At 41.8% G+C, this 24,113-nt stretch overlaps 1 protein-coding gene across 1 annotated transcript in view; it reads left to right on the top strand.

The window, feature by feature from the left end:
* The window catches only part of LOC124612333 (peroxidasin), a 207,807-nt gene extending 204,604 nt beyond the window's left edge, over positions 1 to 3,203 (top strand). The window contains exon 22 of the mRNA XM_047140476.1: positions 355 to 3,203. Within this exon, the coding sequence (XP_046996432.1) occupies positions 355 to 450 (96 nt within the window). The 3' untranslated portion in view covers positions 451 to 3,203. The remainder of the gene's footprint in view (positions 1 to 354) is intronic.
* Positions 3,204 to 24,113: the final 20,910 nt, after the last annotated feature.

The following is a 24,113-nucleotide window of genomic DNA, read 5'->3' as shown; positions in this document are numbered from 1 at the left end:
TTCCAACTCAGATTTCAGTGTGAACCTTACATGGGCTCCCAGTCTCTCTAGTATGTCATCACATATCTATATTACAATTTCTACAGATTGCTATTTGCAGTCTTACTTCAAAAATTTCACTCAGTGCTAGTAAGAGCCCACGGCCTTGCCGCAGAGATAAGGCCGGTGCACGCTAGACCACCGAAGTTTAAAGCTGTCGGGCTTGGATAGCACTTGGATGGGTCACCGTCCGGGTCTGCCAAGCGCTGTTGGCAAGCGGTGTGCACTCAGCCCTTGTGAGGTCAATTGGGGAGCTATTTGACTGAGAAGTTGCGGTGAGTTGCCCAACCAGTTGTTCTGCTCGTGTGTCCGCAGGAGCACCAGATAACGTGCACCACTATCAAGTGCGCCCCGACGACGTGCGCAGCCCCGGTGCACCACGAAGGCGAGTGCTGCCCGACGTGCGCATAGCTCGCGGCGGAGGCGGCCGGCCGCGGCGGGCGTCGACGCCGGGACCGCAGATCGGCCGACGGCGGGTCCGCCCCCGACCCAGCCGCAGCAGCGCTCAAGAAGCGGCGCCGCCCCCGCAGGACCAGGCGCGCCGGCCGCCTCTAAAGCGACGCCCGGCCCACCTGTGACGTCACGCGTCTCTCTGCATCGAGGCGGGAACCTCTGGACTCCGCTGAGGAACGCCTCCCATACAAAAGCCGACTGCAGCCAAGAATGACAGCCTCACTGTGACGTCGAGGAAGTGTCGACAACGAATTCAGCGTTGCTACTCTCAGGCAGCTAACAACCTACTAGGCACCCTGTAGACCTTTCCCTCTCATCGTAAGTATAGTATTAGGGCAAATGGAGGGTCGGCCGCTGCAACATTTTGTGTCCTCGAAAGTAACCAAACATTTCGCTCAAAAGTAATCGTTCGTATGTACAAACTACACATACTTCTTTGAGGTTGTAAACGTTTTCCGGAGTATCATCATATCTTGATACAAAGTTCATTGCCGACGTACTGCTATCAGTTTTACGTGAACTTGCGTACTGCAGATAACAAGCTGGATGCCCCAAGGGGTTTCTAGCAATTTTCATTTCGTTAGGGGATTGGACGTTAGCTTTTGCCGTGAAACATTATTATAAATTACATAATTTAACAACATTTTTCATCACAATATTTCTTACATGTACCTCTGCAACATTTTACTGTCAGAAAACCACTAGGATAACACTTCAGTCATGTATCCTAAAAATGACTAATTTAAAAAAAGAAAATACCTGTCGTTGTACGTCATAGAACGACCTTTCTTTGCTGAAGCAGTGGCAAACGGAACTGTTTTCTACCAAACGCATTAATTTCGGTTTCAAAGTCCTATTTTTAGTATAAAAAATTATGTAATAATATTTCTTCCACAAGTTTTTAATGTTGCTGAACAAAATCAATTTTGTTCTGTTATAGTCATTCCCTCAATTTAGTACTCAATAGTCTTCTGTCAGCACCGTATGTAACTCTTTTTGCTTTCCCAATGGTCTCACACTGGTAGAGAAAACTACTGATAAGCTCACTCAGTATTTTTTCCACACGTCTTTGTCTTAGGTACTTCATTACACATAAACATCATTGCACCCACTGTTCATCTACTTTCCTACATGCCTGCTTTCACTCAAAATTAGGCCACACCGAATGTAGTGAAAATTCAACGTTTCAGACTCTCTAACTCACAAGAAATTTGTTTTTCCACATGGTTTATGAATCAAATACACCTGCCCGCGATTAACTGAAGACGTTCGTCATCTGCAGTAATTGCTTCACCATCGTTTTGTTCATCATCGTACTGCATCAGAGTGGCGGTTACTAAACAGTGTGGATGAAAATTTTCAGCACTAGTGGACAACTGTGTCACGGTTTGTTTACCAAATACACTTTAGATTAATTTCTATATCTAAATCACAGTGTTTCTCCAAGCGGTCCTCTGAATGCAAATGGTAAAGTCGGCTGCGATTCAAACAGACTATGTACTGTACAATTTCATATACGTTTACAGCTCTTGCAACCGATACTGTATTATGGATCACTGTTGTTGTCGGCAGGGATGGCGTCACCTTTTTGTATTCAGTGTGCAGCTCCTGTTGTCTGCTGGAATGAAGTAAATAGTGGCGTTCACAAATAATTGTACCCACGGTCTCACATATGGGCCGAAGGCAGTTTATTCTCTGGGATCTGCCAATACACTAAACAGAAATAGCACAAAACAGAACTGTGAGCGCTCGTCGCCCAGTATACTTTTTATTGATTCTGAGTGTTTTTTGAAACTAATTGTTCTCTTTAAATGTTGTCTTTTAAGAAGAAAGTCTCTATCACACTTGGAAGATATATATATATATATAAAACATGAGATATATGCATGGTTTTTTCTTTTTAATCTACGGTAGCTTTTTTGTGTGTGCCAAAACTACTCGCTGCTTTCGAACGGTAGAGGGCGTGCCTAGTTTGTATTGGAGCCTGACACAGCCCTGCGGGGATCAGCGTGGGCTCTCAAATGCTCTGGACACGCCATTTATTGCGTCGGGTGGCCGCCCACAGTCCCATGTGGAGAGGAACCCCGATCGCTTTTTCTGAAGAAAGTAATTTAGTTGTGCATGTACTTAGTTGACACTGAGATACTCTAAGAGTAGCGTTCACTCACAATTTTCAATTTTTTCTGCCCTAATTGGTAGGCTACATACGGTTAATCCACTTGATGTTACTGTGTCCTGTTTTAATATTGTTCTCAGTATTTATTTTTAGCGCTTCTCCCAGTCGCGATTTTCCATGTAATTTTTTCTATGTGAAATATTTTATATTCTTATGATTAGTATTGTATTTACTGTTATTACGATAATTATTATTATTTGCGAATGTTGTTGAGTCTGCGAAGGTCTGTATCAGACCCCCTCAACAGAATCCACTGCCATGACCACGGATCAAAGTAGAGAATTGTTTTAAAATCTTTTACTTCGCCCTTTCCTTTCATTAATACTTCCACTCACACATTGTCCCACTTACTACTGTACTATGTGCATGTATCATTAAGTGGTTAGCAGTAACCACAATGTAAATTATGCTTACTGTTTGTGAAACAATAGTGATACGTGCAGAATGATGTAATTGATGTATATTTTATCTAGATGTAATACACAATTTGTTGGTTAAGATAGTGATTAATGAATAAAGATATTTGAAATTGTTATTTCTGTGAATGAAGATTATTTGTAGCATATTAGGAGATACGTGGCAAGTCAACGGATGCAAGGAACATCGCGACAGAAAACTGACTCCAGAATCTCTTTTTTTTTATGCAGTCGTTCCATTCGTGCAATATGACTGCAAAGCTCCTCTCTACTTTGAAGTTTGGTAAGTGTGACTCTCAAATTTTTTCTGGAAATAAAATGCCGAAAAGAGTTTCCTGAGTCACACGTGTTATCAGTCTTCTCTCTGAGGCGAAATACGTACTTGATGGACGGAGACTAGGAAAGATATTTTTCGCAGCCTCTTTCCAGAAACCACACCAGCAATTACATGAACTGATTTAGGAAAACCACGGGGAACCTAAATTTGGTAATCTCAGACTTGAATACCAATATTCTCAGTTATGCGTGCAGAATCTTCAGAGCCGCTTTCAGTCTAATATCTCGTTCGGAAAGCAGTCTCTGACAGTTTTGTGGCTTGTATACTTGTCCGACTGAGCATTGGCTACAGTGAACAGATTTTGGTTGGGACCATGAACAACTAGAATGCTTGTTTTGTGTCATTCAGAAGTTTTCATGTGATGCCATACGCTATTTCAGATAACAGTTTGTTAAGAAGCTAAATTGCCATATTTAAAGATATATGTATGCTAAGTTGTGTGCCAGAAAGCATGTAACTTCCAGGTGCTGTCACATCAACACTTCATCATTATGCATCGTTTCTGACTTATTTTTATGATAAGACATTGAGAAAGGTCAAGTCACTTTCTATGGATCTGCAGACATGAAACGGCACATTTTTTTATCCACGCTTGTTTACGATATTAGATGTAGAATACAAAACACAAAATCTGAGGCAAATTATTGCGAAATCACACGCTAGCAAACATCTAATATTGATACAACACCCGCTTGATACACATACGTGAGACCAGACACTTGACAGGAAGAGAAGCATACGATTCTGTACTACATGAAAGTGATATTAATAAACAGCCCCGATAAACTATCAGCATTTCTACAGGGAGTCAGAAAAGATTTATTTTGCTATTCCCGCTCACAAGTGATCAGTAAGTACAGCAAAATAAGTCTTATGATTTGAGTGTTCGTTTATTGCTGTGGTCTTGTAGAAGTATCAAAGTATTGTGGATGAAAATGTTAATGAAGTGTTTACTTGACGTAAAATACACAACACATGAGGAAAGAATGTTGTGGCAATAATTCGTAAGGTTTTGCCAAGCCACAACATAGCCAATATAGAAAATGCGTAGATTTAAGATGTAAATTAGATGCACAAAGAAGTGAAACTGTATGCAATATCAGTTCCAACAAAAATTGTGATACATGTCTGACTGAAAAGAAAATGTTTCAGTTAATAATCACCAAAACAAAATTTATGATGGAAACGCATGAAAATAAGGCAACATTCAGCAATGTCAATCCTCTCCAGATTAAAAGAAGTGATAATAAAATCAGGAAACGATACGAAGGCGCACTTTATTTTAAATGAAACAGATGTACCCGAATATACATCAAGGGATTTGCGTAAGCACTAAAACGTAGTTGCAGAAAATCCTCGTACGGTTTCGTGATGTTCATGAACAGTCTAAGTTACTGACTGAACTCCTTCGAATTAGTGGCCAAAGACCCGAGTTTGGGTAATCCTCTTGCCTGTTGTTCTTGGCATAAACGTGACAATTTAAAGCTGTTGCTTGAACAAAGCTATAGTTATCTGACTTAGTGAAGCTCGTTTCCCGGACGTCATCAGTATTTTATTAACTATTCAGGCTGTCAATACTTAATATTCGCTGATTTTCCGCCTGCTTAGCTGTATGGAACGTGCATTCCTACCATGCAGCGCGCCCGGGTTCGATTCCGACTCGGGTTGGAGATTTTCTCCGCCCGTGGACTGGATATTGTGTTGTCCTCACCACAATCTCATCATCACCAAAGCGCAAGTCGCCCATTGTGGCGTCGCCTGAAATAAGACTTGCACCTGGCTGCCGACTTTCCCGGACGGGCCTTCCCGGCCAGCAATGCCATACGTTCTTCTGCACTTGCATGGAACCTGTGGTACTAATCGAAGACACACTAACAGCTGCAAACCAGCAGTATCCCTTCATGCCTGATGTCTTCCCCGACGGCGATGCCACATTTCAGCAGTATAATTGTCCGAGTCTCGGAGACAGAACAGTGACACAGTGCTTTGATTAGCTATGTAGTGAACTCACGTTGATGTCTCGGTGACCATATATGACTGAAGTAAATCCTATGGAACACATCTGTGTCGCTATTGGGAGCCATCATCGCGTACTCAAACAAGCCGCTCTCTATTTACGCGAATTACATTACCTGTGCGTAGACATCTAACGCCACATACCTCTACAAACAAACCAACAACCTGTTGGATCACTGACGTATTTAGTTCCAAAGACGGACAAACAGGCTATTAAGCAGGAGGTCGTAATGTTTTGGCTGAATAGTGTATGTCTGATATGTATTGCTACTTTAGCCACACCTGAAACGGGATATACTGAACGCCACTTTACTAGAGTTCATAAGGACTTCGAATCGCAAGCAGCTGTTGGTAGTTAGATGGGGAGGAAGAAACTTCCTCATGTCATGCATCAGAAGTAATGCTGAAACATGCAAAACCATTTGACGTTGGCACAGTTATTAAACAGTGCTTTCTGACAGGTACCGAGCCCTATTTTCCACATTTTAAAAACAAATCAGAACTAATATTAGCCGTCAGAGACATGCCTCTCTCAAGACCTAAATAACAAGAGATGTGGAAATAATGGCGGAAAATATAAAGATCAACTGATAACAGATTTTCAGTTCTGCTTACGTTCCTGATCACAATTAGACGAATCAGTAAGTGGAGTCGATTCACTTCATGTTACGATTTTTTGTAAGTGGATATTTTCGTATTTCAACGTAAAAGAAGACTTGCAGTTTTGATCTTCAGGCACTATACGAGGAGAAGAATTTTACTCCGCAGTCACATCCTTCATTTCTGAGTAGGCTTTGCCAATTCAGACACTTACGTCTATTCCTACTGATGGAGCACCTTGCATGGTAGGCAAATACAGAGAATTTGTTACCGTGTATGTGGACGACGAAACTTTCCCGCCTTTCTTTTAGTATCATTGCAACTTGCATCAGCAAGTGCTTCGTGGGCATATTTCAAAAATTGCACATAGAAGTACACGTTTGTCACAAAAATAGCAAATTCAGTTAGATTACAGTCACTACACAGAAGAAAGTTTAGATTGCTATTAGAAGATTTGAACACCAGTATGGAGACCCACTGTTGCAAAAAATGGTTCAAATGGCTCTGAGCACTATGGGACTCAACTGCTGAGGTCATTAGTCCCCTAGAACTTAGAACTAGTTAAACCTAACTAACCTAAGGACATCACAAACATCCATGCCCGAGGCAGGATTCGAAGCTGCGACCGTAGCGGTCCTGCGGTTCCAGACTGTAGCGCCTTTAACCGCACGGCCACTTCGGCCGGCCCCACTGTTGCACACCGGCGTTAGATGGCTGATTAGAGGTAGGTTCTGAACAGTTTTAGAGAATTCTAAAAATCTTTTTTGTCAGGAAAACGGGAAGATTAGTGACAACTATATTATTCTACATCTACATCTACATTTATACTCCGCAAGCCACCCAACGGTGTGTGGCGGAGGGCACTTTACGTGCCACTGTCATTACCTCCCTTTCCTGTTCCAGTCGCGTATGGTTCGCGGTGAAACTTCCCCTTTTTTGAACAATTTATACAGGACTGTGCTTAAACTGACACACAATATTTTTAGCGCAACGCAATCTGACTTTCAAAATTCCCTACAAAAGAATGGCCCTGACTAACATTAAACTATACCTTTCACAAATCACTTACCTCACAAAAATCTTCGCTGCTCAAGCTACTGCAATACAGAGAGCGCCACTACTGCCAGCTAAATAAAAGATTCAAACTATGGAAGGCATTAACTACTGATAGGGATAGTTAGCAAATGAAAGATATTAATAGAGAACAAACAATGTATTTACCTTGATATCATCATATATAAATATAGCAGTTCATGACAAATTACAAAACTCCGCCATCTCTCTCCCCACATCCACCACTGCTGGCGGCTCACCTCCAACTGCGCAACGCTACGCGCTGTTCACAGCCAGCTGCCTAACACTACAATGGCGAGTATTACAACAATGCAAAGCAGCCACAGACTGCACACAGCACAGCCAGTGATTTTCATACAGAGGTGGCGATACCTCATCCAGAGACGCACCCTCTCGAAACCTGTCGAGCAAGCTTCCAGAGTCTGCCACTTGAGTTTGTTAAACATCTCCGTAACGCTATCACGGTTACCAAATAACCCTGTGAAGAAACGCGCCGCTCTTCTTTGGATCTTCCCTATTTCCTCCGTCAACCCGATCTGGTACGGATCCCACACTGATGAGCAATACTCAAGTATAGGTCGAACGAGTGTTTTGTAAGCTACCTCCTTTGTTGATGGACTACATTTTTCAAGGACTCTCCCAATGACTCTCAACCTGGTACCCGCCTTACCAACAATTAATTTTATATGATCATTCCACTTCAAATCGTTCCGCACGCATACTCCCAGATATTTTACAGAAGTAACTGCTACCAGTGTTTGTTCCGCTATCATATAATCATACAATAAAGGATCCTTCTTTCTATGTATTCGCAATACATTACATTTGTCTATGTTAAGGGTCAGTTGCCACTCCCTGCACCAAGTGCCTATCCGCTGCAGATCTTCCTGCATTTCGCTACAATTTTCTAATGCTGCAACTTCTCTGTATACTACAGCATCATCCGCGAAAAGCCGCATGGAACTTCCGACACTATCTACTAGGTCATTTATATATATTGTGAAAAGCAATGGTCCCATAACACTCCCCTGTGGCACACCAGAGGTTACTTTTACGTCTGTAGACGTCTCTCCATTGATAACAACATGCTGTGTTCTGTTTGCTAAAAACTCTTCAATCCAGCCACACAGCTGGTCTGATATTCCGTAGGCTCTTACTTTGTTTATCAGGCGACAGTGCGGAACTGTATCGAACGCCTTCCGGAAGTCAAGGAAAATAGCATCTATCTGGGAGCCTGTATCTAATATTTTCTGGGTCTCGTGAACAAATAAAGCGAGTTTGGTCTCACACGATCGCTGTTTCCGGAATCCATGATGATTCCTACATAGTAGATTCTGGGTTTCCAAAAACAACATGATACTCGAGCAAAACACATGTTCTAAAATTCTACAACAGATCGACGTCAGAGATATAGGTCTATAGTTTTGCGCATCTGCTCGACGACCCTTCTTGAAGACTGGGACTACCCGTGCTCTTTTCCAATCATTTGGAACCTTCCGTTCCTCTAGAGACTTGCGGTACACGGCTGTTAGAAGGGGGGCAAGTTCTTTCGCGTACTCTGTGTAGAATCGAATTGGTATCCCGTCAGGTCCAGTGGACTATCCTCTGTTGAGTGATTCCATTTGCTTTTCTATTCCTTGGACACTTATTTCGATGTCACCCATTTTTTCGTTTGTGCGAGGATTTAGAGAAGGAACTGCAGTGCGGTCTTCCTCTGTGAAACAGCTTTGTAAAAAGGTGTTTAGTATTTCAGCTTTACGCGTGTCATCCTCTGTTTCAATGCCATCATCATCCCGGAGTGTCTGGATATGCTGTTTCGAGCCACTTACTGATTTAACGTAAGACCAGAACTTCCGAGGATTTTCTGTCAAGTCGGTACATAGAATTTTACTTTCGAATTCACTGAACGCTTGACGCATAGCCCTCCTTACGCTAACTTTGACATCGTTTAGCTTCTGTTTGTCTGAGAGGTTTTGGCTGCGTTTAAACTTGGAGTGAAGCTCTCTTTGCTTTCGCAGTAGTTTCCTAACTTTGTTGTTGTACCACGGTGGGTTTTTCCCGTCCCTCACAGTTTTACTCGGCACGTACCTGTCTAAAACGCATTTTACGATTGCCTTGAACTTTTTCCATAAACACTCAACATTGTCAGTGTCGGAACAGAAATTTTCGGTTTGATCTGTTAGGTAGTCTGAAATCTGCCTTCTATTACTCTTGCTAAACACATAAACCTTCCTCCCTTTTTTTATATTCCTATTAACTTCCATATTCAGGGATGCTGCAACGCCCTTATGATCACTGATTCCCTGTTCTGCACATACAGAGTCGAAAAGTTCGGGTCTGTTGGTTATCAGTAGGTCGAAGGATGTTATCTCCACGAGTCGGTTCTCTGTTCAATTGCTCGAGGTAATTTTCGGATAGTGGACTCAGTATAATGTCACTCGATGCTCTCTCCCTACCACCCGTCCTAAACATCTGTCACAGTCTATATCTGGTAAATTGAAATCTCCACCTAAGACTATAACATGCTGAGAAAATTTATGTGAAATGTATTCCAAATTTTCTCTCAGTTGTTCTGCCACTAATGCTGCTGAGTCGGGAGGTCGGTAAAAGGAGCCAATTATTAACCTAGCTAGGTTGTTTAGTGTAACCTCCACCCATAATAATCCACAGGAACTATCCATTTCTACTTCACTACAGGATAAACTACTATTAACAGCGACGAACACTCCACCACCGGTTGCATGCAATCTATCCTTTCTAAACACCGTCTGTACCTTTGTAAAAATTTCGGCAAAATTTATCTCTGGCTTAAGCCAGCTTTCTGTACCTATAACGATTTCAGCTTCGGTGCTTTCTATCAGCGCTTGAAGTTCTGGTACTTTACCAACGCAGCTTCGACAGTTGACAATTACAATACCGATTGCTGCTTGGTCCCCGCATGTCCTGACTTTGCCCCGCACCCGTTGAGGCTGTTGCCCTTTCTGTACTTGCCCAAGGCCATCTAACCTAAAAAACCGCCCAGCCCACGCCACACAACCCCTGCTACCCGTGTAGCCGCTTGTTGCGTGTAGTGGACTCCCGACCTATCCAGCGGAACCCGAAACCCCACCACCCTACGGCGCAAGTCGAGGAATCTGCAGCCCACACGGTCGCAGAACCGTCTTATCCTCTGATTCAGACCCTCCACTCGGCTCTGTGCCAAAGGTCCGCAGTTAGTCCTGTCGACGATGCTGCAGATGGTGAGCTCTGCTTTCATCCCGCTAGCGATACTGGCAGTCTTCACCAAATCAGATAGCCGCCGGAAGCCAGAGAGGATTTTCTCCGATCCATAGCGACACACATCATTGGTGCCGACATGAGCGACCACCTACAGATTGGTGCACCCTGTACCCTTCATGGCATCCGGAAGGACCCTTTCCACATCTGGAATGACTCCCCCCGGTATGCACACGGAGTGCACATTGGTTTCTCTTATAGTGAGACTCTATTGCCGGCCGAAGTGGCCGTGCGGTTAAAGGCGCTGCAGTTTGGAACCGCAAGACCGCTACGGTCGCAGGTTCGAATCCTGCCTCGGGCATGGATGTTTGTGATGTCCTTAGGTTAGTTAGGTTTAACTAGTTCTAAGTTCTAGGGGACTAATGACCTCAGCAGTTGAGTCCCATAGTGCTCAGAGCCATTTGAACCATTTTTTGAGACTCTATTATGATAAAAAAAATTTAGATTAAATATACTTCAATTCTTTCAATTTGAGCTCGTTGCTGTTTTGTTTAACTCTGCTGCTTTGTTTAACTCATTTAGTTTACCTGTCACATCAGTTACAATAACTGATGTGACAGTTAAACTAAATGAGTTAAACAAAGAACATCAAGGGCAAAAACCAAATCGTCATGACTCTCAAGTCTTCTGTGAAGTGTTTCATGCAGAAACTTGACCTTTGGGTGACACAGTTACAGAAATTAAATGTGGAACAGTTGCCTCAAAGACGGTCATAATTGTTGAATCAACAAACACCACTGGATCAAGAAACTGCAAAGAAGAATACGACCAACCTGACAGGGCTAGAGACAGAGCTTGATATCCGATTTCCAGATTTAAAGGCAGTGGAACCTGTTCTATCTTTCATAGCGCTACCTTTCCAAAAAGTGGAAATGAGTACTCTTTTCTCTTATAGTGAGACTCTAGTATGATAAAAAAATTTAGGTTAAATATATTTCAATTCTTTCAATTTAAATCTGTGTTTCGTACTAGAATGCCGTGTTCCTAGTTTGGCACAGCTTTGCCACAGGAGACAAGAAATCGGTCGAAGACGTCCGTCTTCTGGTCGGCTCCTGATCGTTGTCAGAAGGAGGCTAGTTTTTGATTACGCAAAGACTTCTATTACTTGGAAAAGAACAACGCGGATTTCTTTACGTAATCAGTATGAATTTTTTTATTACCTAGGGACCTTTAACAATGAACAGTACAAAAAATGCATTTGCAAATGAAATCATTAATAAATGGGGCATCTATGAGTTGTATAGAAGACAAGGGGCGGCCTTCTGTACACGACCAGGATGCCGCAGTATTCTCTGCTGTAGTAAAGGCTGTTTGACATTTATAAAAATAATATGGCATTGAGGTTAAAAAAGTATATAGGAAAAGAACAGGATAAGAAATCTGGTAAACACTAAATATATTCAAACAATTCTCACTAGCAAATTAGGGCTTATTTATAAACAATATAACTTACATAAGTACTTTTCTTACTGTATGGTGCGATCAGATTTCAGCCTGCCCTGTGCTGTCTCCGTGGTTTACGTTTTTGTCACAAATTACAGTCATTACTTTTCTCCTTCATGCACTGTCCAACACCTTCATAACAATAACTTGCCGATTTACAGTTTCGAACATAAATTACTTGAATTTTATTAATTAATAATGTTGTCTGCACGCTGGCAAGACTGCTCACTTTTCTAGCTTAAAGTCGACCTTCTTTTACGTTTTCACATTACAAGCAGAAGTATATTAAAATCTGAAGATCTACAAAAGTTTGTTACTGTCATCTTTTATTTAGATCGAAGCGGAACGTCAGTTCAGCTTGTGTTAAAAACTCTCTTTGGCTGCGCAATCGATGTATTAGCGTCCGCACTAGATGCGCATCTTTACAGTTATGTAAATTATATAAAACAAATGTCTTTCAATGAATATGTCTCATCTCATAAGTTGATCATTTAATATACAGATAGGTGAATGCCTTTCCAAGGGTACTCAAAGCTTTCATACGACGGAAATACCAATAATATTACATCGCTTCCCGCGTGAGGAGTAATGAGTCTGAATGATCGTTACGACTCACGCGCAGTCGTCATATTATTGGATTCACGTACTTAGTGAATGAAGTATTCATGGATCTCTTCTTGTAGGGAGCAAAACAAACATAACATAATGCACATTGAATTATATACGTTTCACACTAAGTCGTCAAAGCTACTCACAGTGGCTTGATCATTAACAATCTTGGTTGTGGCATGATGCCATCATAAGTGTTCAAGGATTTAACATAGGTTCCTTTTTTGCGTGTTCTCAAGAATTACTCTCATTCAGTCAATTGAAACATTGAAATACTAACATAGATACAAGTACAAATTAAATACACATACAGATACATATATACATAAATATTGACAAGACGAAAAAAATTCTATTACAGTATTGGTGCATTTCCGCCGATAGTGAGCAGAACATAAAACTTTTATCAGTCTTTCTCGTAGCGACATCACTCTTCACTTTGTAGTTGGGAGTATTTCCCATGAACTCGGATGATTTTCACAGGGGAATTCTTTCATCACCTTTCACTTTTCACTGCACTAAAACTGGGGATCACCTTTTCACATTCTGGTGGAAAACACTGGGAATTTCACTATGTGAAGGGGGAAGTGATATTTCTTGACTCGACGATCCATCGGGTCATGTCGGGAATCAGGAAAGTTGATGACTGGTTCAATGACGAATGAGTCAGTTTGGTGGCTGTCTTAATCTCATTCCAATTCATGTTTCAGCACATGAAAATACAGAAAAAAATCTGTATTAGGACTTGCTCATTAACTAGCATCGTAATCTAAGGGAATTTAGAGTAAGAATTTAAGACAATAAAAATTACTACATAGACTATGTACATATACAATATATATTATTCATATTTTGTGTCTAGGTTTTATATTCTTTCGTTAGCAAAAATTAGCAAAACACGTTTCGTCTTGTACAGGTCTTTCTTAAGCAATGTATTTAGCAATATTGCCGTACCAATTGTCATAGTTAGAGAAAAGTCATCATTATCGTCCTTTTAATGTAAATATAGTAAAATCGTGCGTAGTTTATCAACGTTTTATCATTTTCATGTCCATTTTCATCTCAAATCTGGAGCACGCTTGCGCCCGATATGGAGAGGAATGCTTATTGTTGAGTACGGGCCGGCGAGCAGTCATTGAATGTTGCCACAGTGCTTCACAGTCACGTGATAACGAACTGGCGGTTTAACAGCGTTGGCTGTCCGCGTCCTGCACGTGGCAGATAGTTCAGTGGCTACCAATCGTTTTATAACTTGTGCATTTTGTTTAATCATGGGTACTGGAGCAGCTCGTCAAGGTAACATGGTCAACCCGGACGGTAAATTGACTGCACCAGCGACGAAGAACAGTCATCGATGAAAATGACTACTGTCATCTATTGGAGTGAGTACAATAGGTTGTCTATCCTTTGACTGATAGTCACTGTATCGTCGTTACAACGTGAGAATACTTGTAACGCTACTTCACACGCGGAACATCACACGTGTCCATAAGTTTATTACAGCTTTGATTTACACAAGAGATAACTAGTTTTTCGCGTCCATACATGTGTCAAATTACGATTTTACACACGTATCCATCATTTTGTCAATGAGTCACACGCATCAATCCATACGTGCCCATTTAGGTGTCTTTATACTACAGAGTAGTACAGGTAATGCTAAAATTACTTATCATGAAAGGATCATTTACAAAATATACATAGTTTTTTTTATTACTGTCCAAGACCTAACGAAAAACGTGTTTGCTATTCTGAATGGTGCTTCTGAAGCACCTTAGATTTTATATGTAATTTAAATCTGATTCTTTTCCTTTTCTTATTGTTTTATAACAGCCTTCTTTTTAGTTTCTTTGTTCATTTACTCGGTTACATCAATAATCAGTAAAATATACCCTCTTTGACGTGCCGACCAGTTCACGTTCAAAACTTCATCTAACAGAAATCGGGAAAATTAATCATATTTCCTAGGATGCTTTTGCTCACAGCAAATCAGATTTTCATCACGTTCCGATAAGTAACTGCAGATACGCATTAACCAACGAGCCACGATCGTCAATACTCACAATATGCACACGTCAAGTCTCTTGAACCAATTTCCAAATTTCTTCCCCTACCGGGTAAGGTAGGAAGGTAAGAATACTAAAGAAGAAAATTACAATAGGATAGTGCAAGGAGATGAACGATACGAAGATAGATAATAGGTGAAATAATCAGTTGAGCAAATTCATTCTTCGGCTCCACCGTTTCTAGTGTCATCCACGCGGCATAACTTGACTTCAGTATTAAAATGTCGCACAAATCCGCTTCCAAAGCATCTTCAAATATATCTCAAAATCACGGCATGCGGACATGGCAGAAGAATACAAGCAGATTATCTCAGTCCTCTACTAGGTATCTTAACATCGAAAGTTTCTGTATAATACTCGTGACATAGGAATAGTCTCTCTAAGTTTCTCCAATACAGGACCTAATTATCATTATAAATGCATATTTCTTAACTGGTTGACTCATAGTAATAAACAAATTAAAGTTGCTCTCCAGTTGCGAGTACCATTATTCATTTCTTTGTACACTAACTATATGTTGCTGCTTATACTCGGTGTAATCTACAGATTACAATGCATCAGTTTTGCATCGTACATGGTTCTAGCGACTTAAAATATCAATCCTTTGGAAGCTTAACTTAGGTTAATACTTCACATATACGGACATTCTGGTCTGAATGAGGGATTTAAAGAAAACCTTTAGTACTTGGTAAAAAAAAGGAGATTTGCCGTATCTTAAAACTAAAGCAGCAGGTGGCACTTTGGCACATCCCTTACTCAATTCAACGACTGCAGTCTTCTATTGATCAAGAAACTTAAAACTACCTTAAAACTAAAGCAAATCTTATTTTCCAAATACGTGAGTACCTTCTTCAATCACTTCATATCTTTCAAGCTCCATCATTACTTTGTGTCCACCTCACTCAAATGATTACGTCACCTGCAGAATACATGTACATGCTGTTGACTCACATACTTTCTAAACAGATCACACTCTTGTTTCAAGTTGCAGCTTAACATAATACATGATATTTTTTTAATGTTTTTCATGGTACTTCTTTAGGTCTAAATGGTGGTAAAGTCCTTTTATTCGTCCACTATCTGGATCTGCCAACACGTAACAACCAATATGTGGCTTCCTGACTATAACAAACGGACCTTCGTATAGGTGTTGCCACTTACGATTTTTACGTAAGATGACAGATGGTTTGAAGTGTGTCCTCAGAAGAATACGCTCGCTCAAGCGGAAGATGGCGACAACTTCACCTGCCAATAGCTACTTCGAAGGGCGATGGAGGTTAGAAATTTGATACCATAAAACCTTTGCAGTTGCTCCTCCAATGCTTCCGGTCGGGTACACACTGGAACAATAATTTTGTTGATGTTCCTAGCGTCTAGAACAAGCCTAACACTTCCGTCCTGTTTAAATATAGACAATAATGGGCTCGAATATGGAGAGTCAGAGGGCTCAATTATTTTCCAGTTTAACATTTTGCGGATTTCCTGTCGTACTGCTTCCTTGCGGGATTGCGGAACTGCATAGGTGGTTTTACAGTAGGTGCTGTGGGGCTTAACCTTCATGTCGAATACATAGTTGGCTATGATTCCCGGTTTTATAGAAAACACATTGATGAATTGTGTCAACAGGTTGTATAGTTCCTTTCTTTGTCGGTCACCTAACCCTTCAGATTCATTAGCCTTCGTCAGTAATTCCTCACGTGTCGGTAATAAGTCAAAGTCTTCGTCCGCATCTCCTGACTCGTCTAAATAATTAAAATATTGCTGTCGAGATGTGAGCTTGCGGAGCTTTACTTTATGTTCTTGACTGGACAGCTTAACTTTGGTCGTCATAAGTCGTATCACTATACTCTTATCACTGCATCTGAGAGTGCATGTACCTTCATACAAATCTATGATGACACGATTCTTACGTAGAAACTCCATTCCTAGGAGGCAAGGTACTGACAGATTTTTAACAACTAGAAAAGTACATGGTACGGTGTCTGATGCAAATCTCACTGGTACATGAATTTGTAGCGTCACCTTTTGAACTAGAGAGCCTACAGCTCCGGATACGGTACACCCTTGTACTGGCAATGACAGAACTTTTGCTACAGAACACACTTTCTTATATACACGTAAAGACAAAACATTGAAATTGTCACCAGTATCTATTATAGCGACAATTGGTACATCATGAATATGAATCATAGTGGATGCCTGAACCTGGTTTTCCCATAAATCCTCACTATTCAAAACGTCATTTTCCTTAAGCAAGTCATCTCGTAAGTCATAGTCATTGTCATATCGTATAATATTGATTTGCCCTCTAATGAAATCGCCCCCAACATGTTCCGCAGCTTCCCCATGGAGGCAAGAAAAAGAAGCTGCTTTCAATTTTCCGCATGTTCATTAGATTGAATTTCGCTCACAATTATTTTTGAAGTACCGGGCGGTCCGCTCGGTACGAAGTTTGCTTCCGTATTCCACCTAAGTTGCGAGCTATTTGCCGGAATTTCAGTCGAGATGATGTGTGTTGGCGGGTTTGCTCGGGCATAATAGATGCGAGAATTTTGAGGTTCATGATTTTGACTTTGATAGTTAGTAAAAGGTGGAGGACTATTCCTAAAGTTTGGAGCATACCGTTGTTTGTATTGCTTGGAAGGATCTGGAGCATTTCTCCCTTGAGAACAGTGCTGGAATCTAGGCTGGTTACCATACTGCTGTTGACTGTTGGTATTAAAAAAATGGTTGAAATGGCTCTGAGCACTATGGGACTCAACTTCTGAGGTCATTAGTCCCCTAGAACTTAGAACTAGTTAAACCTAACTAACCTAAGGACATCACACACATCCATGCTCGAGGCAGGATTCGAACCTGCGACCGTAGCGGTCTCGCGGTTCCAGACTGCAGCGCCTAGAACCGCACGGCCACTTCGGCCGGCTGTTGGTATTAATCCAACGTCCTTTTCCATTGAAATTATTATTATTTTGGCGATCGTTATTGTAGTGAAAGCGATCATTGTAATTAACTGGTGAATTGCTGTATTGCTGTTGTGTTGTCTGGTATATGGGGTAGTACCTGTTTCGATCCTGGAATTTATGTTTCTGCTTCACGTTACGACGATAGTAGTTGTTATTATCACACGGAACGTCGTGGCCTTTACTGTTGTTGGGTTGGTATGACATACCTGAGTCTGCGCCTACACCATGCGGCTGTGTAGTGTGCAGGCCAAGATTACAATTACTCCGCGCACTAGCACGCACGTCTTCTTGAATCATGTCAAGGTTGTCAAGTACTGACAGAAAAGCCTCCGTGTCGTCGTCACTGACATTTACTAACTTCTCCCTGATTGATACCGGTAGCTTTGTCTTAAGGATCATAATTACGTCGTTCGTGGAAATGGGCGTGTCCCAATATTGTATTTTTCGCAGGTATTTCTCGAAGTACCTACGGACACCAGCACTTCTCGTGCTAAACGGTTCAGCATTATATACTTCCTTTCTAAGGCGTTGTTGTATACCTGAACTCCAGAATTTGTTCAGAAATTGCTTTTCGAAGTCAGCATAATTATTACATCTGTCAATTACTTCTGTTCCCCAGACATAACGCTCTCCTTGAATGTAACCTACTATAAAGCGCATACGTTGCTTGTCATCCCAGCTCTCAGGAAAAACACCATTAAATGACTTCAGAAAAACCATTGGGTGGATGTTGCGTTTCTCTGGCAGAAAAGGCTGGAACACGCGGTGCTTGAGAACGCTTTCTTCTTTCATGAGCTCGACAAGAGTTACTTGATCATTCTGGTTGCGTACTAACGGATTCTTACTGCTGTGACCACGTACAAGTGGAGAGAATTTTACATGAGACACGGGATTATTATTGTATCCATGTTCTGAAGAAAGCAAGTGTGAGTACTCACTTCTATTGTCATTAGGAAAATCATTGACTTGTTGTTTCAACTGCTCGATTTCCTCAGTGAGGTGTCGTTTCCACTCGGGAAGATCTCGGTGAAAAACTCTACGAATCTCTCCTAATTCAGTGAGAATCGTATCTCCTGATGTACCTGGAGCAGCTAAAACTTCAACTGTGGCTGACTTAACGGCTTCTTTAAGTCTTGTTGAACCCTGTTTTCTATGTACTGTTCCTTAGTCTCGACCCATTCTACAAATTCTTTTCCTATCGTGCAACGTACGTTTGCTGCAGCATCGTTCACCTTCTTTTCAATGTTTATTTCGGATAGCGCCTGTGTCAGGTCATTGACCTGGCCTTGCAGAATAATGACATTGTCTGCAAGCTTGTTTACTTTAGCTCCGACCTCAGCGGACTTTTTTGAAACTTCTGTTGTAACTGCCTGGCAACTTTCGATTTGTACTTTGATGTATTTGTGCACGTTACCTACTGTGCTCTCACATGCATCTACCTTCTGCAGAATACCTTCTATCCTTTCATTAACTTTAGTACTTAATTCCGAGATATATTCCATCGTGACTGTCCTTATTCTTGCCTCTAAGTTGGCATCAATATTATCTAACCTATTTTTCATTGTACCAATCATGGTATTCAGTTCAAACCATTTTCGCTCTGTCTCCCTTTCCTTTTCCCTTTCTTTTTGTTCCCTTTCTTTTCTATCTCGTTGTTTTTGTGATTTATAAGCTTCCCTTTCCCGTTTCTCCTGTTCTCTATCACGTTGTTCTTGTAATTTATAACTCCCCGTTCCAGTTTCTCCTGTTCTCTTTCTCGAAAAAAAATTCTCATCATTTCAACGATCGAATTTTCTCCCGCTTGCTGTGACGATGATTGCTGTGACGATACGTCACGCACACCATCATCGTCTGCCGTTCTCTCCATTCGCGAATCGGGTCTGCCTGCTCCCGTTCGCAAACGTAGTGGATATGACTTGACAACTGTGTCATCACCGTCATCCACACTGTTTGTCGGCTTTCCTTTGTCATCTGCCATGTTTATTTTCAAGTTTGTGACGTAACTGCTCGAAGAAATATTTCTCGGCACGCCGATCGTCAACTCTCAGATGCGCGCGCTGATAGTCAAACGTCACACCGCGGTAGGTGACAATTGCAGAGCTATACCGGGTAGAAGACAAGATGGCACAAACTTTGAAAATAAGTGACAAACACCTACTAGACACTGAATCCTGCTATTATGGCATCCATCTTGTGTTCTTAACCGTAGTAACAATGAAGATGCTGATAATGCTAACAAATAAACTTTGCGTGAAGAGATGATCAGATATGAATTCTAACTACGTAAATAAGCAACTCTGCAAGGAAATAACAGCGATAGGATAAAATGAAGCCGTAAGGAAAGAAATTCCGGAAATCAGTTTTTTTTTTTTTTATACAAGACGCGAGATTTTATGCGTAAACCGTACTTACATCAGTTGTTTTGCGCACTGCTGTTACTTTTCGAATTTTTTTTAATACTTCCACGGTTTCGTTCAGTACTTCCTTTACGGCTTCCCGATGTCCACCGGATGATGTCATGAAACAATAACAGAACAGATTAAAAATTTTTTATCAGGTTCCTGTTCGGGCGCCACATCTAGTATGATAAAAAAATTTAGGTTAAATGTATTTCAGTTCTTTCAATTTAAATCTGTGTTTCGTACTAGAATGTCGTGTTCCCAGTTTGCCACAGCTTTGCCACAGGAGACACGAAATCGGTCGAAGACCTCTGTCTCCTGGTCGGCTCCTGATCGTTGTCAGAAGGAGGCTAGTTTTTGATTACGCAAAGACTTCTATTACTTGGAAAAGAACAACCCGGATATATTTACGTAATCAGTATGAATTTTATAATTACCTAAGGGACCTTTAACAATGAACAGTAAAAAAAAATGCATTTGCAAATGAAATCATTAATAAATGGGGCATCTATGAGTTGTATAGAAGACAAGGGGCGGCCTTCTGTACACGACCAGGATGCCGCAATATTCTCTGCTGTAGTAAAGGCTGTTTGACATTTATAAAAATAATATGGCATGGAGGTTAAAATAGTATATAGGAAAAGAACAGAATAAGAAATCTGGTAAACACTAAATATATTCAAACAATTATCACTAGCAAATTAGGGCTTCTTTATAAACAATATAACTTACATATGTACTTTTCTAACTGTATGGTGCGATCAGATTTCAGCCTGCCCTGTGCTGTCTCCGTGGTTTACGTTTTTGTCGCAAACTACAGTCATTACTTTTCTCCTTCGTTAAAGACAATTCATGCACTGTCCAACACCTTCATAACAATAACTTGCCGATTTACAGTTTCGAACATAAATTACTTGAATTTTATTAATTAATAATGTTATCTGCACGCTGGCAAGACTGCTCACTTTTCTAGCTTAAAGTCGACCTTCTTTTACGTTTTCACATTACAAGCAGAAGTATATTAAAATCTGAAGATCTAAAAAAGTTTGTTACTGTCATCTTTTATTTGGATCGAAGCGGAACGTCAGTTCAGATTCTGTTAAAAAGTCTCTTTGTCTGCGCAATCGATGTATTAGCGTCCGCACTAGATGCGCATCTTTACAGTTATGTAAATTATATAAAACAAATGTCTTTCAATGAATATACACTCCTGGAAATTGAAATAAGAACACCGTGAATTCATTGTCCCAGGAAGGGGAAACTTTATTGACACATTCCTGGGGTCAGATACATCACATGATCACACTGACAGAACCACAGGCACATAGACACAGGCAACAGAGCATGCACAATGTCGGCACTAGTACAGTGTATATCCACCTTTCGCAGCAATGCAGGCTGCTATTCTCCCATGGAGACGATCGTAGAGATGCTGGATGTAGTCCTGTGGAACGGCTTGCCATGCCATTTCCACCTGGCGCCTCAGTTGGACCAGCGTTCGTGCTGGACGTGCAGACCGCGTGAGACGACGCTTCATCCAGTCCCAAACATGCTCAATGGGGGACAGATCCGGAGATCTTGCTGGCCAGGGTAGTTGACTTACACCTTCTAGAGCACGTTGGGTGGCACGGGACACATGCGGACGTGCATTGTCCTGTTGGAACAGCAAGTTCCCTTGCCGGTCTAGGAATGGTAGAACGATGGGTTCGATGACGGTTTGGATGTACCGTGCACTATTCAGTGTCCCCTCGACGATCACCAGTGGTGTACGGCCAGTGTAGGAGATCGCTCCCCACACCATGATGCCGGGTGTTGGCCCTGTGTGCCTCGGTCGTATGCAGTCCTGATTGTGGCGCTCACGTGCATGGCGCCAAACACGCATACGACCATCATTGGCACCAAGGCAGAAGCGACTCTCATCGCTGAAGACGACACGTCTCCATTCGTCCCTCCATTCACGCCTGTCGCGACACCACTGGAGGCGGGCTGCACGATGTTGGGGCGTGAGCGGAAGACGGCCTAACGGTGTGCGGGACCGTAGCCCAGCTTCATGGAGACGGTTGCGAATGGTCCTCGCCGATACCCCAAGTGCAACAGTGTCCCTAATTTGCTGGGAAGTGGCGGTGCAGTCCCCTACGGCACTGCGTAGGATCCTACGGTCTTGGCGTGCATCCGTGCGTCGCTGCGGTCCGGTCCCAGGTCGACGGGCACGTGCACCTTCCGCCGACCACTGGCGACAACATCGATGTACTGTGGAGACCTCACGCCCCACGTGTTGAGCAATTCGGCGGTACGTCCATCCGGCCTCCCGCATGCCCACTATACGCCCTCGCTCAAAGTCCGTCAACTGCACATACGGTTCACGTCCACGCTGTCGCGGCATGCTACCAGTGTTAAAGACTGCGATGGAGCTCCGTATGCCACGGCAAACTGGCTGACACTGACGGCGGCGGTGCACAAATGCTGCGCAGCTAGCGCCATTCGACGGCCAACACCGCGGTTCCTGGTGTGTCCGCTGTGCCGTGCGTGTGATCATTGCTTGTACAGCCCTCTCGCAGTGTCCGGAGCAAGTATGGTGGGTCTGACACACCGGTGTCAATGTGTTCTTTTTTCCATTTCCAGGAGTGTATCTCATCTCATAAGTTGATCATTTAATATACAGATAGGTGAATGCCTTTCCAAGGGTACTCAAAGCTTTCATACGACGGAAATACCAATAATATTACAAGACTGAACCTGAAGAAGAAATGGTTGGATTTCAAAATATTTTCTTAATGTCAGAATACAACGAATGTAACTTTTGGGAAATAATAAGTGTAAAACTACTCTAACATTATAAAACGGCGTGCTATGTTTTGTCTGAAAAATATGAAAAGATCTGCCAACCAGCCGCATAGATTTTCTATATACCTTGACCAGGTTTCGTCACCTCTAAAGGTGACTTCATCAGAAGGTAAGATAATTACATGAAGAACATATCGTCAAAGATGTACACTGATTTAAGAGCTGAGTTGCTCAAGTCATACATTAAAATATAAGACATAATGTTCTTCACAAAGTCAAGCATTAAAACATAAATAACACTGGTGTGGTGCGAGGAGACTGACAATGTAATTATATTACCTTCTGATGAAGTCGCCCTTAGAGGTGACGGAGCCTGGTCAAGGTATATAGAAATTCTATGGAACCGGTTGGCAGATTTTTACATATTTTTCAAATTTGTGTATACGGTTGCTGCAAACGTCAGCCATGTTCAAAGTTCTATGTTTTGTCGTTTTTTTGGATCAACTCATCCATGTGAGGCCGCGTTTTCAACAACGAACATGGTGAAATGTAAGTGTAAAAATAAAGTAACTGATCCCCGTATTTCAGACTGTGTAAGGCTGCCTCTGACAAATTGTTCACCAAATTATAATAAATTTTCCAGTGGCATGCAAAGCCAAATATCTAACTAAGCTTGTTTCAGTAGCTACGCTGGTATATATTATAGTTTTTTCCTTTGTGTAATATCTTGAAAATTGAGTAGTAGCCCTACAACTTTCGACGAATAGAAAATTACCTTTCGTATTTTGTGAAGTTGAAATGGTTAATTTCGTTTACATTGTTGTTTTACGCTGAAACCCATATGAGTTTATAATCCGTATATCTCTAAACAGCTTAACGTGTATGTATTAGATCTCAAGTCTAAAATGGTTGAGCACTCTACCTTAGTGTATTGCTTCGCCATGTTGTGTGCGAATGCCATGACGAGTAGTATTGTTTCCAAACCTCTCTTCAACATCACTGTACATCGGAAGAATATCTGCCAGCGTCTTATTAAAGCGATCTGTGCGGTCATTCGTCTGTGGAGGGAAGGCAGTTGTCATCCTATTGGTAATTGCAAAATGAAAGACTAGACTTAACTGGAAAACTTTTTCACTATCAGGGGTCATCACATGGGATGTGCCGTGCTTCAAAATGATGTACTTGCAGTTTCTGGAGCTTCGGCATAAGCCACAGCTTTGCTGAGAGCACGGTGGGTGACGTTATTGCAGCACGTGCTTCTGTCGCTCGCATTCTCTGCAGTGTTCACATAGTGTCTACCAGCTGGGTAGGGACTTAGTGACACTTGTGTCTGATTCGCTCTAGAGTCTTCACGAATCCCGCATGACCAGATGTTGGGAAAGATAGGTGGCCCTACATGAGCTGTGATGAGCTATCATTTCCATCCCACTGGAGCCTACATTCTCTTATACAGCGATTCACT

Source organism: Schistocerca americana, chromosome 4, assembly GCF_021461395.2.
Source record: "Schistocerca americana isolate TAMUIC-IGC-003095 chromosome 4, iqSchAmer2.1, whole genome shotgun sequence".
NCBI lineage: Eukaryota > Metazoa > Arthropoda > Insecta > Orthoptera > Acrididae > Schistocerca > Schistocerca americana.
Note: the sequence above shows the minus strand (reverse complement) of the source record. Positions and strands in the feature narration are given on the sequence as shown.